Source organism: Rhinatrema bivittatum, chromosome 1 (assembly GCF_901001135.1).
Source record: "Rhinatrema bivittatum chromosome 1, aRhiBiv1.1, whole genome shotgun sequence".
NCBI lineage: Eukaryota > Metazoa > Chordata > Amphibia > Gymnophiona > Rhinatrematidae > Rhinatrema > Rhinatrema bivittatum.
Window position 1 is genome coordinate 427,905,586 of NC_042615.1, and position 14,557 is coordinate 427,920,142.

General features: G+C 40.9%; 1 protein-coding gene across 1 annotated transcript in view; it reads left to right on the forward strand.

The window, feature by feature from the left end:
• The first annotated feature begins 760 nt into the window (after window positions 1-760).
• The window catches only part of LOC115092778 (sialic acid synthase-like), a 102,350-nt gene continuing 88,553 nt past the window's right edge, over window positions 761-14,557 (forward strand). The window contains exons 1-2 of the mRNA XM_029604088.1: window positions 761-1,042; window positions 10,355-10,570. Of these exons, the coding sequence (XP_029459948.1) occupies window positions 911-1,042; window positions 10,355-10,570 (348 nt within the window). The 5' untranslated portion in view covers window positions 761-910. The remainder of the gene's footprint in view (window positions 1,043-10,354; window positions 10,571-14,557) is intronic.

Here is a 14,557-nt window from a genome sequence, read left to right on the forward strand (position 1 = left end):
CCCCAAGGCCGCTCTCCCGGTGCGTGCACATCAGGTCCGTTCCCCCCCCCCCCCCCCCATCACGTACAACTCCTTTGGATATATGCACCTCAAATCCATGCTTCTGTACTTCTTGGTAGTGCACACTATTTCACTTTAGTGCGTACTAAATCCAAATAGTGCCCACTAAATGGAAATGAGTGTGCACTGAAAATAAATAAAATAGGGACAAAAAATAACGAAACAGAAAAACCAAAAGAAGCAAAAACCCTCCTAAGAAGTACCATAGTTATGAATGTGTCACTTTATTAAAAAGGTATAAAGAGGGTATAATATGATAAGGCTTGGCCACTATAACAAACACTTTGCAAATTTGAGAATTGTGAACCTGGATCATTTTAAGGTTTGTCAAAAAATAAAATGGATACACATTGGGTGCACTGTATTAAAGTGAAGATAGCAAATTCACAAGTGCACAAGGCTGTTTCCCGGGAACTTGGTTGGGGAAAGCTGAAAGCTACAGAAGTACTAAAGTTGATACAAGAAACTACAAAGCTTACACTGAGAAGAAGTGTCAGTGGTGAATTATTTCCCCTGAAACTAGAGAAGAGAAGGAAAGAAACAAGGAGGCGTTCTGAAACATTTAGTTGTATCCACCTTAGGAAAAAAGGGAGGAAGATTGTTTGGTATGACCGACACCTCCTAGAGAGAAAGCGAGGGGGAGGGACAACAGGATGATTTCAAGATACAAATAGGACACAAAGAATGTATTACTTTCCTTGCTCTCCGGGGCCAGCATCCGAGACAGACCTTTGAGAAAGGGCTGCCCATTTCAAACTTTGATATTTTAATTATTATACATTTAATAAGTTTAGTAGGCACGCACAAGGTTTAAAAGTGCCAAATTATAAATAAACTCCAGAATTAAGTCATGCCTCTGGAATTTGAGCTGTGCCCGGGGAGGAAGATTGGTGGGGATCACCCCTGCTTCATCATCGCTGAGATCGGCCAGAACCACCAGGGGGACCTGGAAACGGCCAAGAGCATGATCCGTATGGTGAAGGTATGGGAGCAAAAAAGATGGGAAGGGAGGGGGAGGCAAACTGTGTGTGTGTGTGCATGAGAGAGAAATCAGAAAGGGGGTAGAACTACTAGCCAGAGGAAGAGATTCTGGGACATTTAGTTCTCCTATATATGTTACTGTCTCAGAAATATTGTAATCTTCTGGCTGCAATCTAAAACAGCTCATTATTACAATTATTATTACCATGATTTCTGCAGCACATATCAGATTACACAGCACTGTACAGAGACACATAAGGGACAGTCCCTTCTCCTTGGAATTTACATTCTACTCAAGACAGACAAACAGACAGGACCCACAACAAAAAACAATTAAGAGGCTTGCAATTAAGGGGGCAAAGCTTTGACTGATAAGATATAAAGTAGGTGGTTATAGGTGTGATTCAATGGAGGATTTTAATTACATAGAAAAATCGGCCCCAGTTTGCTTATAAAACAGGCAAATTCTAAGGGCTCATAATGAGAGCAGATTAGGGTTACAAAATGGGCTTTTAAACTACTCTTTCAACTGTAAAACAGTAGGTGGAATTAATTGAGGGGGAGGGGGCCAGCTTTAATTCAGTAAAGCACTACTAACAATCCCTTCAGTGAAGTCAGCAAAATTAACCCAAGTGAGAGAAAGGGCTTTATCATTGGCTGGGCCCATACTATGGAACAAGATGCCCCCTGAACTCAGATTACAGAGTAATTTCAAAACTTTTAAGAAAAATTTAAAAACATGGCTCTTTAAAAAAGCCTTCACTAAAGAGTCTGGAGGGTAGAGAGAGAATGAAAGTACAGGGTAATGCAGATGAGAATGAATTTACTCAATCCTACTTTTAAGAAGTAATATTTCAAAGCGATAGTAACTCAATAATACACCTGGACATGACCATCATTACTCAAATGATGATTTTATTTATGAAATTATAACTGAACTTTATTGGCACCTGTTAGAATGTACGATAACCTACATTTACTTACCTTAGTCTATGTGTCTATTTGTAAACCGTTGCGATGGTATATAACTTAGCGACGGTATAGAAAAGTTTTTAAACTAAATAAATAAAGCTATAAGGAACTTATTTACCCGAGTGAATTAATCTTAGCCAAAAATGAAATCTTTGTAGGAAGAGTCACCCATAGAGTGAGTGTGCTTCTCAGAGAGACAGTGTCTTCCTTTTGCATAGGCAACCGTAAAATACCAATAACATTCATACCTTTAAAACAAATAGTAAGATATTACCAATAAGGCAGGGTTTCTTTTTTTTTTGTAATTGTGGATCATTTCTTTAAAATCAATAATTAGTCAAGAAAACTATGCCTGACTGGTTATATCTGACTAATGGATGGAGTTTTAGATTGCAACTATTGATTACAATATTTTTGCCCATACACAAGATTTATATTTAAATGAGGGATAACATTCTTATAATATCCTCACTAATGACCAAGACTCTAAGACAATATAATATTTTTACCATTCAATCAGTTGACAATTAAGTAGGTACTGATAGGCTGTAAAAATCTGTTGGATCAAAAAAACAAAACTATAAATCATTTTAAAGTTTTCGTATTTTTCTTTTCCAAAATCTATAGAAATTCTAGCAACAAGAAAAAAAAATAGCCTACCCATTAAATTAGATGGCTTCACTTTTGGCTCAGGACATTTAACTTCTAGCATGAGCAATCTGGCAATATTGCTTGCAGCAGTTGCTTAATGATCTCCCCTGTGCAACGCAAGATGATTCTTGACCACTTGAATGATCAGGTTAAGTGAAAGAATTTATAATTTTCTTTTAAAAGTATCTAACACTTCATAGAGGTAAAGGATTATAAGACATCATTAATTCTGCTATGACTGTACCTTTTAACAAATCTAACATGCTAGCCTAGTTTGTGACAAGTTACTATGTACAATGTGCTGTCTGATAGAGCGACCCTGGTACAGATGTAATCTGCAGGGAGCGGCTGCTGCTGGAAGGTGACTGTAAAAATGCTTAAAGTCTACCTAGAAACCAAAGCAGTAAAAGAAAATTATAAAATCTGAAAAAGGAAGATGACCGAAGTAGCTGATGATGACACACAGTTCTTCTGAAATCCATTTGGCAACCAAAACTAGACCCCACCTCCCAAAAAAAAAAAAAAAATGGAATAGCAGATTGTGACCTGCAAGTAATAGCAAAGATATTATAATGTAATTAACATATTTTATTTTATTTATTTTTTTCAAGGCATTTATATGCTATATATATTACAACTATATAACAATATAAACAGTACAGTCAGCAATCACAAATCATGTCAAAGGACTATAATATGGCTTGGCCAACACATATTAGCAGTATCAACAAAAGGCCATCTGAAATAAATATGCCTTCTGCAATTTTTTAAGTACTTTTGTGCATGGAGTCATGCAGACTACTACAGGCAAATTACAGAAAACTGACCCTGCTTCTGAGAAGGCTCTATCTAGCATCTCAGGTAGCCCAGCCGAGTGAACCAAAGGGACATCTAACAGCCTTCTTTGTGATGACCACAAAACTCTTCCAGGGTTGTAGACAGAAAGCATCAAGTTCATCCAAGGCAAGGCATTAGAACCAAACATTGTGTGTGTAAGCAAGATTATCAGGAATTGAACCCACCTGCTAACTGGCAGCCAGTGCAAACCCATCAGGGTTGATAAGAGCTCTCCTGTTGAGCCTAGATAATAAAACACGCAGCCGAGTTCTGCTATATGTGGAGACTATGCAGTATGAATGCAGGTAAACCAATAAACATTACAGTAATCCAGAATGGAAGTATCATGGCCTGCATCTCTGAGTGAAATTCATGCTGATCCAGAAGTGATTTCAAAGGTCATGATAAGCGTAAATTACGGTAGCCAGATATGAAATGGGTAGCATTTTATTCTAAAATATATAACCTGCCTTTCCAGATCAGTGCTTGCAATGGGCTAAAATAAAAAAACTACAAAACATATACAGACAGAGCCATCTGAAGAGCTCAACAAGATGGGCAATTACCTGGGGTGCCATGCCACAGCTCTAAACAGAAGCTCCTGCATTGCCCCTTCCTTGCAGTGGCACCAATGGAAGGGGAGTCCTTCCACCACCTCCAAGCCCCCCATCCAGCTGCAACCTCTTCCTCCCTGACCCTCAACCATCCATCTGGGACACCAATTACCCTAGCAGCAGACCTGGTTACAGTAAAAAAAATACACATTATAAAAAAAACATGCATAATTTAGTCCTCCATACATTTCTGATTCCTCCATGTCAGTTAAAGTTGCATAGCAATTTTGTCATTTTTTTGCCACTCATATCCTCCAGTCCTTATTCACAAATTGTTGGTTTTGTTTCTCAGACATCTCAGATCACACTGACATTGTTTACTCTTATATCCAGTTTATTATGGGGGTGGAACTTCAGGTCCTAGCCAAAACGGTTGAGATACAGGATGTTCACACCCAGACTCATCAGCATTTCCAAACAGCTTAATGTAGTTCCCTGCAACTTAAAAAAGAATTCCACTGAGGAAACAGAATGATTAGCTGGGGTTCACTTGAATACAGGGACAAATTAATCTAATTGGGTAAAGCTGCAAAAAAACAAGCAAACAAACAAAACAGGATTCTGATCCACAAACAGTTTATAAAAGAAAAACTGGATGGCGTGACTGTGTGAAGAGTCTGGAGAGAGGGACCTTAGCTAGATTGTATCAGCTCTTTAAATGTCCCTTAGATTCCAATGCAAGCAGAGCACACAAACTTCCTTTACTGTCAAAGGTCAGAGAAAATGTTTAAAATTTAAAAATAAGTTTAGGAACCACCCAAAACTCAGAAAACTATTAAACCAGGCACCACGTAGCTCCCAGAAGTTATACGTATCTGTATTTCAGTGACCATTCTGCATTCTGAGTAGATGCCAACATTTTTTGGTAGAGAGGACAGAATTCTTTGCAGCTACACTCAAAGCTATCCTTTCCTCAGTTATTCCTATCAATAGCCCACCAGGTTTAATTCTTCCTAATCATGGCCTCACAGTTTTAACTCAAACCCTCTTATCTGTTTTTTTTTTCCTATGTGCCTTTTCTGTTGGTCTTGACAAGATTGTAAGCATTAAGGAGCTTAGGTATCTCTGTACAAGCTCTGCATATGCCTGCACTGCAAATAATAATAATAATAATGTTTCAGGGCGATACTGTAAAGCTCAGCTGAGTGCACTGGTTAACGCACATCCAACCCCCCCCCCCCCCCCCCCCCCCGAAAGTAATAGCATTCATCACGTTTTCTGCACGACCTTACAGTATTGGCCTGTTTCTGCTGCACCTCTCCTGAAAGATCATGAAGGTAGATTAGATCAAATTCCTAATATGCCGATGGTAAAAAAAAAATTCAATGGAAAAGGGTATTAAATCCTTAAAGTTCCAAAAAGGAGGGTGTTAGGAGGTGTGGGAGATGATTATGGGATTGCACGTCAGGCCTGAATAAAATCTACTTCCACTCCTAGAGAGGGGATCTAGCCAGCTCCATGGTGTCCCCTGTGAGATTCGTGTGATTCTGCAAATTTTGCTGCACACCTTGTTCTTGAGACAGTTTAATCTGGGGTGTAATAACCATTTCCCCCTTTCAGGTTCAGCACTAATGGTAATCTTTCCATGGCTAGGACACAAGAAATGTGGTCCCTGCAGTGCCCTGGGGACAGCCAGAGTGCAACACATTTTGGGGAAGACCAGGAGGAGAAGAGGGGTGGCATCAGGAGGAAAGGGGGCTCCTGGAAACACTAAATGAAATGAGAAGGGTTCACATTTTGGAAAACCAGAAAAAAATGTCTCTATAAAAAATCTGGAAGAGAAAGTCTTGATAAATGTATGCAGAAAGAACGAATTGGAAATCTGCCATAAGTGAGTTGGTTAGGCTTATAAATAAGTTGGCGGTCTTTGTGAAAAACAAACAATTAGATCGGTATTTCTTTATGCCCTCTGTGATCAGTTTTACAGACACGCACAATGCCTAAGCCAGAGATACCCAAAGAGGTATTTATTTGTATCTCAGATATAATATGGAAAGGTTTTGATAAAAGAGGCACAATCATACAACCATGGCACAGGCACGAAGGCACAAATAAGGATCCTGGCTGACTGGTAAAACCCCAGAGGTTGTGGTGACAGCCTTCAAAAAGATTCAGAAGACTTAGACTTCTCTGTCTATGCTGCTCTTTTTGCAAGGCTTTCTTAATGTGAATGTCAGATAAATACGCTATTCAGTCAATTTCATATTTGTTTTATTTGCATTTGGAAAAAGCCTCACTAATCATTCATAAGTCAATGACCGAAGAGAATACATGAGAAATTCTGAACTATAGAGCTTCACAGAATGTACATTTCACTTTACAGTATCAAATACAGAGAAATAAAATACAGATAACACAATTTATTTGAACTGAGAGCTTTAGCAGCCCAACTCAGACTCTTTTTCTGACACTGATCTCCTGCACGGAGCTGATTTTGTGAATGGATATTTTACAGATATAAATCTGTAACAGCACCAAATTCTCATTCTCATTATTTCTATCTCAATCAAATATACTTAGGCACATTTGATTATTATACATTTAAACTAATATGTATCTTCAGAATATTAAAAGAAAATAAACCAGCATCATATAACAACTAGTGTTTTAAGTAACAAGCTTAACCTTCAGATACCGAGTTGCATCATCCAGATACGATGTCTTCTTACTGGACAGGTGTGCATAATGATTCAGTTTTTCCTTGTTTATTGTTTGCACATTATTGTATTTCATTGTTGATTTCGCACAAGATTTATTTCTTGATATATTATAAAAATGTTATAAATAAATAAAAATGAAAAACAGTGAGCTTTCTAGCAAAATGCTCAGCTAAAACCTATACTGCTTGCACCCAAGCCAGGCAGAGTTTTCCAAGCATCAAGAAAAATCATTCAGGATGATGAGTTTGGACTGAGAAAAATTCCTGTAAATATTTGTAATATTAGTAAATTCTGTGTATCAGCAGCTGCATAATTATCTCAGATGCAAAATGTCTATTTTAGAAAGTAGAAAAGAAATATTTTATTTAGTTATTTAAAACATTTATTTTCAGTTATAATTCATGCTGAGCAAAGTACAATTTCAAACATAAAATGGTGCATAAAAATTCAACATCATTTATGCTGTTGGTCGAGCTATAATACAATCAGTTGAATATAATCAACATAGGAGTTGGGTGGATATAATACTTTTATACAGCTAAAAAAAATTTCAAGATCTAACTTTTGGCATTACTAAGATCTCGTTATCTTTCTACTTACTAAAATATACAGGAAACCACAATTTTGGCATGAATTATATTAGAGAAATACTCACAGTGTAGCTGCAGCCACAGCCCACAGTAAGCTACTCAATTCTTCTTTACTGGGAGCCAAGCTTTTCAGAAAAGATTCAGAATATTTCCTTTAGCTCAGAGACTCCTGTTTCCAGAAAATGAATTCAGGTTTTGTGCTATATAGACTTTAGTTGAAAGTAATTTTGGTTGCATTTGCAATAATTATGCATGTATCTCCCAGCAGCTAATAAAATGAAAGAATTAATTCCCCAGAAATGTCATGCCTTATTTGTCACCTAAGTCTATTTCTGTAAAAGTGCACTATTACCAAGAAGGCACATTTTATATGGTCACTGACTGTGGGAGGAGCTTCTCACTGCAGTGAGAAACCTCCATAGCTGTTTTTTTTATTTTCCTTTTCTTTGGCTTTCCTTGCTTGCTTCAACCTTCAGATAGTCCATGTGTGGATGGTTTACTTAAGGGAAACTGGAAGGAGGAGGGAGAGAAGCAAAAGCTCTATGACAGGCAGTCTTCTCCTACCTCTCCATAAAAAGCCATTACTATATAGTATGAGAGACAGAACTAACAAGAGAGTAATGCAGTGCCACATCTCAGTTATTACATTTAATGATTGTTAGAAAGTATTCCTACAATATATAATTCAAAGTTTCAAAGTTCACCAAATACATTTATATTAAAATAGATTTGTTCCTTTTAGTTCTCATAAGTTAATGTATTACTGTTTGCTTCATAACAAATGAAATAGACATCTGATGTTCAATACACTATAGAAAAAATGTGAGGTAAATTTTCAAAGCTGTAATTGCCATCTACTCACGTAATGCAAGCACTTATGGGGGTAGATTGCCTCTATCGATATAAAGCAAATTTTCAAAGGCTAAAAGTATCAGCATTGTTCACAATGTATGTGGATAATTTACCCATGTGGATCTGCAAATCTATGCAGAGACGTGACTAACGGTTCTGGTCCCTTGATCCATCAGTCCTCCCTCTGCAATGGCTGCTTCTTTCTTGGCCATCAATGACCCTTCCCCAACAGCAATCTGTACATGACCATCATCTTCTGCTACCTATTAATCTTTCCTCTCTGGCAAATCTCCTTGAGTCCTGGGACTCTGGATCCTGGGATACCAGCATTCCAGATCGCCAACCTGCATCCTTTGGACCTGAGAGCAATAATCTGAGCCTCCTCGACTTGGAAATCCCCAAACTCCAGTGCCTTAGAACTGGGACCCTAGACCTAGTACCTATGAACTCCAAGGCTTCTGTCAAGGTTCAGACCAAGGGGAAGGAGGTATCTTTCCCACCTTCATCTTATTTGGCCTCAGCATGATCTGACATCACCTAGCAGAGGTCCCAGGACCAAGGCCTCAGAGTCTGGGGGACCTGGGATTCCAGTTTTATGCACTAGAGTCCAGGACCCTGGGTCTGAGGTCTGAGGCTATGAGGTATTGGGGTCTGAGTATCCCAAGTCTGGAGGGGGTTCACCATGGAGCGAGTTGGAGGTAGAGAGAGTTCAATTGTTAGTCACTACATGGAGGGCTTTGAATGCTGCAATTAGGTCACTGTAGGGGGTAGGGGGAGGATGCCACCATCTTTTTGGCATGTGTGCATATCAGGTGCCAGATTAGGTCGCCATGGAGTGGAGAGGAGGCCATAACTGGGTCCCCATGGACGGGGAGGGAAGGTTTAAGGATATTGAGACTGCTGCTCTCTTTTCCATCTTTCTGCTTCATTTTTGTATCCATCTTTTTGCTTCACCTTTCTGTATGAATTTTTAATATAAGTGGAATATAAAAGATTTTAAATGAATAAATAAACATTCTCTCTTTCCCTGATCTCCTTCTGCTGTATTTGTCTCTTTAGTCTGTCATTTTCTGCATCTTTATTCTTTTTTCTCTCTCTTTAAAAGTATGTGCTGTGTATGGTCCATATGTGCAGGACATTTATTTAGGATTTTTATATTTATTTAGGATTTTTTTTTTTTTTTTTTTTTTTAATATACAGACATGACTTTGGTACAAGTTTTTATATAGGCTACCTCACCTCATCCACCCAGTCTACTCCTTAGGTACTGTGGCCATTCTGTTAGCCCTGCGGCAGTACTATAATTTCCTGTCAGCATTCCAGGATCCCACTAGGGCTGATATGCCCCAAGCTCTGTACCCATTAAGATGCACTCTGCAGGAGTGAGAGGATCAATGGCGGAGCAGAGCCGTGCATTTCCAGCCCATGCCCACCCACAGACGAGAGATGCTAAGCCATCTTCCTCATCTTGTTGGCTCCCGTTAGTGTGTAAAGGCAAAACTGGAGTCCAGAATGCAAGTGATTAGTTGATAGCAGAGTCTACTGCAGTTTACCTATGTTTTGGTTGGCCAGGATGAAATGATGTTTTAGATACATGCTAACAATGTTACCTTTGGTTTTTAGACTAGATAGTGGCTAGGCAAATTGCTTGAACATTTCTGCTCTGCCTCTGTCCTTCTCCAGCACTTCCCCATGCCTATGTTTAGACATCGGTAATATGTACAGAATGGTACAATAAGTAACACAGGAAACAATTTGTTTTTGAATACTGGGCATTGTGTCTTCCATGTTTTAATTGATTTAATTATTAAAGCTTCCATTCTAAAGAGAACTTGTGAGCTGCATAATTGGGCACTTATCTAGAGATGCCTGGCCTGCAGTAATTTTTCTTATACAGCAGAAAAGATATTTAAGAACTGCATTGACTCTTTCCAACAGAGATTCATTCTTAGGCACATTTTGTTTTCAGGTAAAATATAAAATACAATTGCCAGGGCATTCGTTGAAAATACAGAAGAACCAAGCGCTATTTCATTTTCCCAATAGAAGCAGACCCTCTCTGCATTGTATTTATGAACTATGGACATGAATTGTCATGGTTAGATGTTTGTGTAGATGGAAATTTTTTTGTTTTTAGGAGTGTGGAGCTGACTGTGCCAAGTTCCAGAAGAGTGAACTGGAGCATCGATTCAACAAAAAAGCATTGGAGAGACCATACACATCCAAACACTCCTGGGGAAAGACATATGGAGAGCACAAGCGCCACCTGGAGTTCAGCCACAGTCAGTACAAGGAGCTGCAGAGATACGCCAAGGAGATAGGAATTTTCTTTACAGCTTCTGCCTGGGATGATGTAAGTCTTTATGTCTATTTAGTTATTCATAACCCCCTTTAGCTTATGAGGGTCCCTGTACTTATAGCCTTTCTGTAGGATTCTTGCCCCAGGTAGGCTTCACCTTGCTTTTATATCTGGGTCGCCGCTGCCGCCGACAGAAAAAGAAAAAAAGAAAAAGGACCACACTGCCACAGATGCCTCGCGCTGCTCACAAACCCTCCCTGAGCTCCCGGATCCACCAATCAGCAGGTGGGAGCTGTGCAGATGTTGGCGCCTGGGAGGCAGGCCTAAAAGCCCTTTAAATCAGGGCTCTCTCCAGTGGCGCCACGCTCCGGGCGTCGCGCACACGATGGCGCGCAACCTAAGGGGCCTGCCCCTTAGTGCGCCCCTTCGTGCGTCCTTTCACTGAACAAACCTCCTGCCTCAGAACTAGCAATCTACTTCGGCGCTCAGGCTTGACCTTCTGCCCGTGCCCCTCTCTCGGCCTAAAAGCGTACCGAGCTGACCCTCCGGGGTCCTGCCTGCCTGCCTCTTTGCTCACAACTGACAATTCCGGCTTTATTACAACAAGAAGAGCCAGCACACCGACATACTGAGAGTGCTGTCCACAGTTCCCACTGTCGCAGCCCAATTCCCGACGAAGAAGCTTCTCTCAAATGGTTTCCTCTCTCAGTGCCCCCTTTCTAACGTCGCCAACATAGCAGTTATATCCCCTCTCCCCCTCCCCCTCTACAGTCCTTTATCAGCCTCCTTTCAACTGAAATGTTCCTCTTTAGTATTTCCTGTTTACACCGTCCCACCATGCGAAAGACTCTCCCAGTACACCCACACCCCTCCAACCAGTGCAAATCTCTAGTGCCCATTTTGATTTCACCCCTCACTCAATTTCTGGGCCTAACTACGCTTGCCATCTCCCTATTCAATGCACAATCCATCCTAAAAAAAAGCCCCCATCCTCCATGACCTGCTCACGGACTCCAATCCCGACATTTGTGCCATCACTGAGTCCTGGCTAAAGAACACAGACCAGGTATTCATTAACCAGCTCCCTCTGCAGACCTACAATATTTTCTCCATCCCAAGACCGAAAAAAAGAGGTGGAGGACTACTCCTGGCTGCAAAAAAACACCTCCATTTAAAACTCCAAACAACCCACACCCCATCCAGACTTGATGTAGGGCTGTTTAAATCTAATACCCTACAGGTCTGCCTCATCTATGCCCCCCCAGGCCTACTCAAATATGACCCCTCCCCCATCATCGAATACATTTCTGATAACATCAAATCTGACTCCTCTGCAGTTATACTAGGAGATTTTAATCTCCATGTGGATGTCCGCCCTGCCACACCTGCCTGCGAGATCTTACTTGACACCCTCCAGGCCTTGGGCTATAGACAACTCATCTCTGCGTCAACACACAAAGCGGGTCACACCTTTGACCTCATCTTCATTAACTCCCACATAACGTCGTCTAACACACCTGTAGCTACCCCAGTCCCATGGTCCGACCACTCCCTCATTAATGTCCTCCTCACCACAAACATCCCCCCTCCAGCATCTCATACGCATTCTAAGACAATCTCTTTCCATAAACCATGCTCATCAGAGGACCTTACTTTAGCATTTGACAAAGTAGTTAAGAACCTCGACCTCACTAACCCAGAATCTGTGCAACTCTCATGGAACAATCTTACATCCATTGTAGCCAATGAAAACTGCCCCATGTTTCACAAAGAGATACCCCTCACGCAAACTGTAAGAAAACCATGGTACACTGCTGAACTAAAAAGGGTAAAAAAGGACCTTAGATCCAAAGAACGTACATGGCGTAAACAACCATCCCTTACTCACAAAGCAGCTTACAAAAATACTTTGCACGCTTACAGACAAATCACCCACCAAGCTAAACGAGACTTCTACTCTTCCAGAATTCATGACTATCAATTCAGTGCTAATGCCCTATTCTCGTATGTCGCGGAGCTTAGAAACTCCACTCACCACACTAACACTGAAGAAAATGTCAGTGGTAAATGCGAAGAATTAGCTTTGTATTTCAAAAACAAAATTGCCAATATCCTACTAAGCTTCCCCACCAAGCTTACTCCCATACCCCACTCACTAATGACAACAAGGTCACCCTCGGGTCCTTCGACCTTACGACTACCAAGGAGATTGAATCCATTTTAAAAAAGATTAAACTAGCTACACACATCTCTGACACTATACCTACGAAAGCATTTCTGACTATCCCTGCTGCCATCGCCAAACCGCTAACCAACTTAATTAACTGCTCACTCACATTCGGAAAAGTCCCAGACCCCTCAAACTTGCTGTCGTCAAACCCCTCCTTAAAAAATCCACTCTTGACCCCACTGACCCAGCAAATTACCGACCAATCTCCAACCTGCCCTTCATATCCAAAATATTGGAAAAGGTAGTTAACACACAACTTACTGACTTTCTAGAAGACCATAGTATCCTACACCCATCACAATTTGGATTCTGTAAAGCTCATAACACCAAAAATTTCTACTAGCTATCACTGACACCATCCTCAAAGGCATGGACTATAATAAATCGTATCTACTCGCCCTCTTAGACATCTCGGCAGCCTTTGATACTGTCAACCACGAAATTCTAATTTCCCGCTTAGCAGAGATAGGTATCTCTGACACAGCCCTGTTATGGTTTGCCTCCTATCTCAACTAGAGATGTGAATCGTGTGCCAGATCGTCTTAACGATTAGGTTCGGCTGGGGGGGGGGGAATCTGATCGATAAGATATGTGAATTGGAATCGTTTCTGATGCCTAGGAATGGGAAATCGCTCCCCGAGGCCCCCCTGGACCACCAGGTAATTTAAAAAGGTTTTGGGGGGGTCGGGAGGGTGGGGGTCGATTTAAAGGGTCGGGTGGGGGTTTTTTTTATTGGGCCATCGGCGCCATTTTAATTAGTGGCAGCCAAAATGTCGCCGATGGCCCGAGAGCGGGAGATCGCGCCGGGACCCCCCCCCACTAGACCACCAGGTAATTTAACATTTTGGGGGGGTTTGGAAGGGTGGGGGAGGGTAAGGAATTGGTTTTTAAAGGGTCGGGGTGGGTTTAGGGGTTGTTTTGGTGTGCCGGTTTTCCCGCCCTCCCCCAAATAATTCCCGTGCCCTATTTAACGATTTAGGACGATTTATGACAATAAATCGGGGGCATTTGTATTGTATCGTGCACTCTGACGATTTAGGACGATTTTAAAATTATCTGACGATAATTTTAATCGTTCAAAAATGATTCACATCCCTAATCTCAACCACAGAGAGTACATAGTAAAAATTGATAACTGTGAATCCTCACATATTCCCCTTACTCAAGGTGTCCCCCAAGGATCCTCACTATCCTCCACCCTATTCAATATTTATCTTTTGCCACTCTGCCGCCTCCTCTCTGACCTAGGCCTACAGTTTTTCCTATATGCAGATGACGTGCAAATTCTCATCCCCATTCAAAAATTCCTCAACGAATCCCTGCAATTCTGGGAATCTTGTCTTGCATCTATCAACTCCTTACTATCCAACCTCCATCTCACACTAAATGCATCAAAAACAGAAATCCTCATAATCTCAAATCAACCTGACCTTATATCTCAATCCACTTCTCTCAACACTTCTCTTACCCACGCCCCCCTGCACTCCGTTAGAGACTTAGGAGTCTCACTAGACCAACATTTAAATTTCAAACCCCACATCAATACTCTTCTAAAAGGGGGTTTCTTTAAACTTAACATCCTTAAAAAGCTCAAACCCCTCCTACACGCTCAGGATTTCTGTTTAGTACTTCAGACGACCATTCTATCTAAACTAGACTACTGCAACTCCCTATTCCTGGGCCTTCCCTTTTCCATCATCAAACCCCTACAAATCCTGCAGAACGCCATGGCCAGGATCATAACTAATACACGTAAAAGGGACCACATCACCCCCATTCTAAAGGACCTGTACTGGCTGCCCATTCCTTTC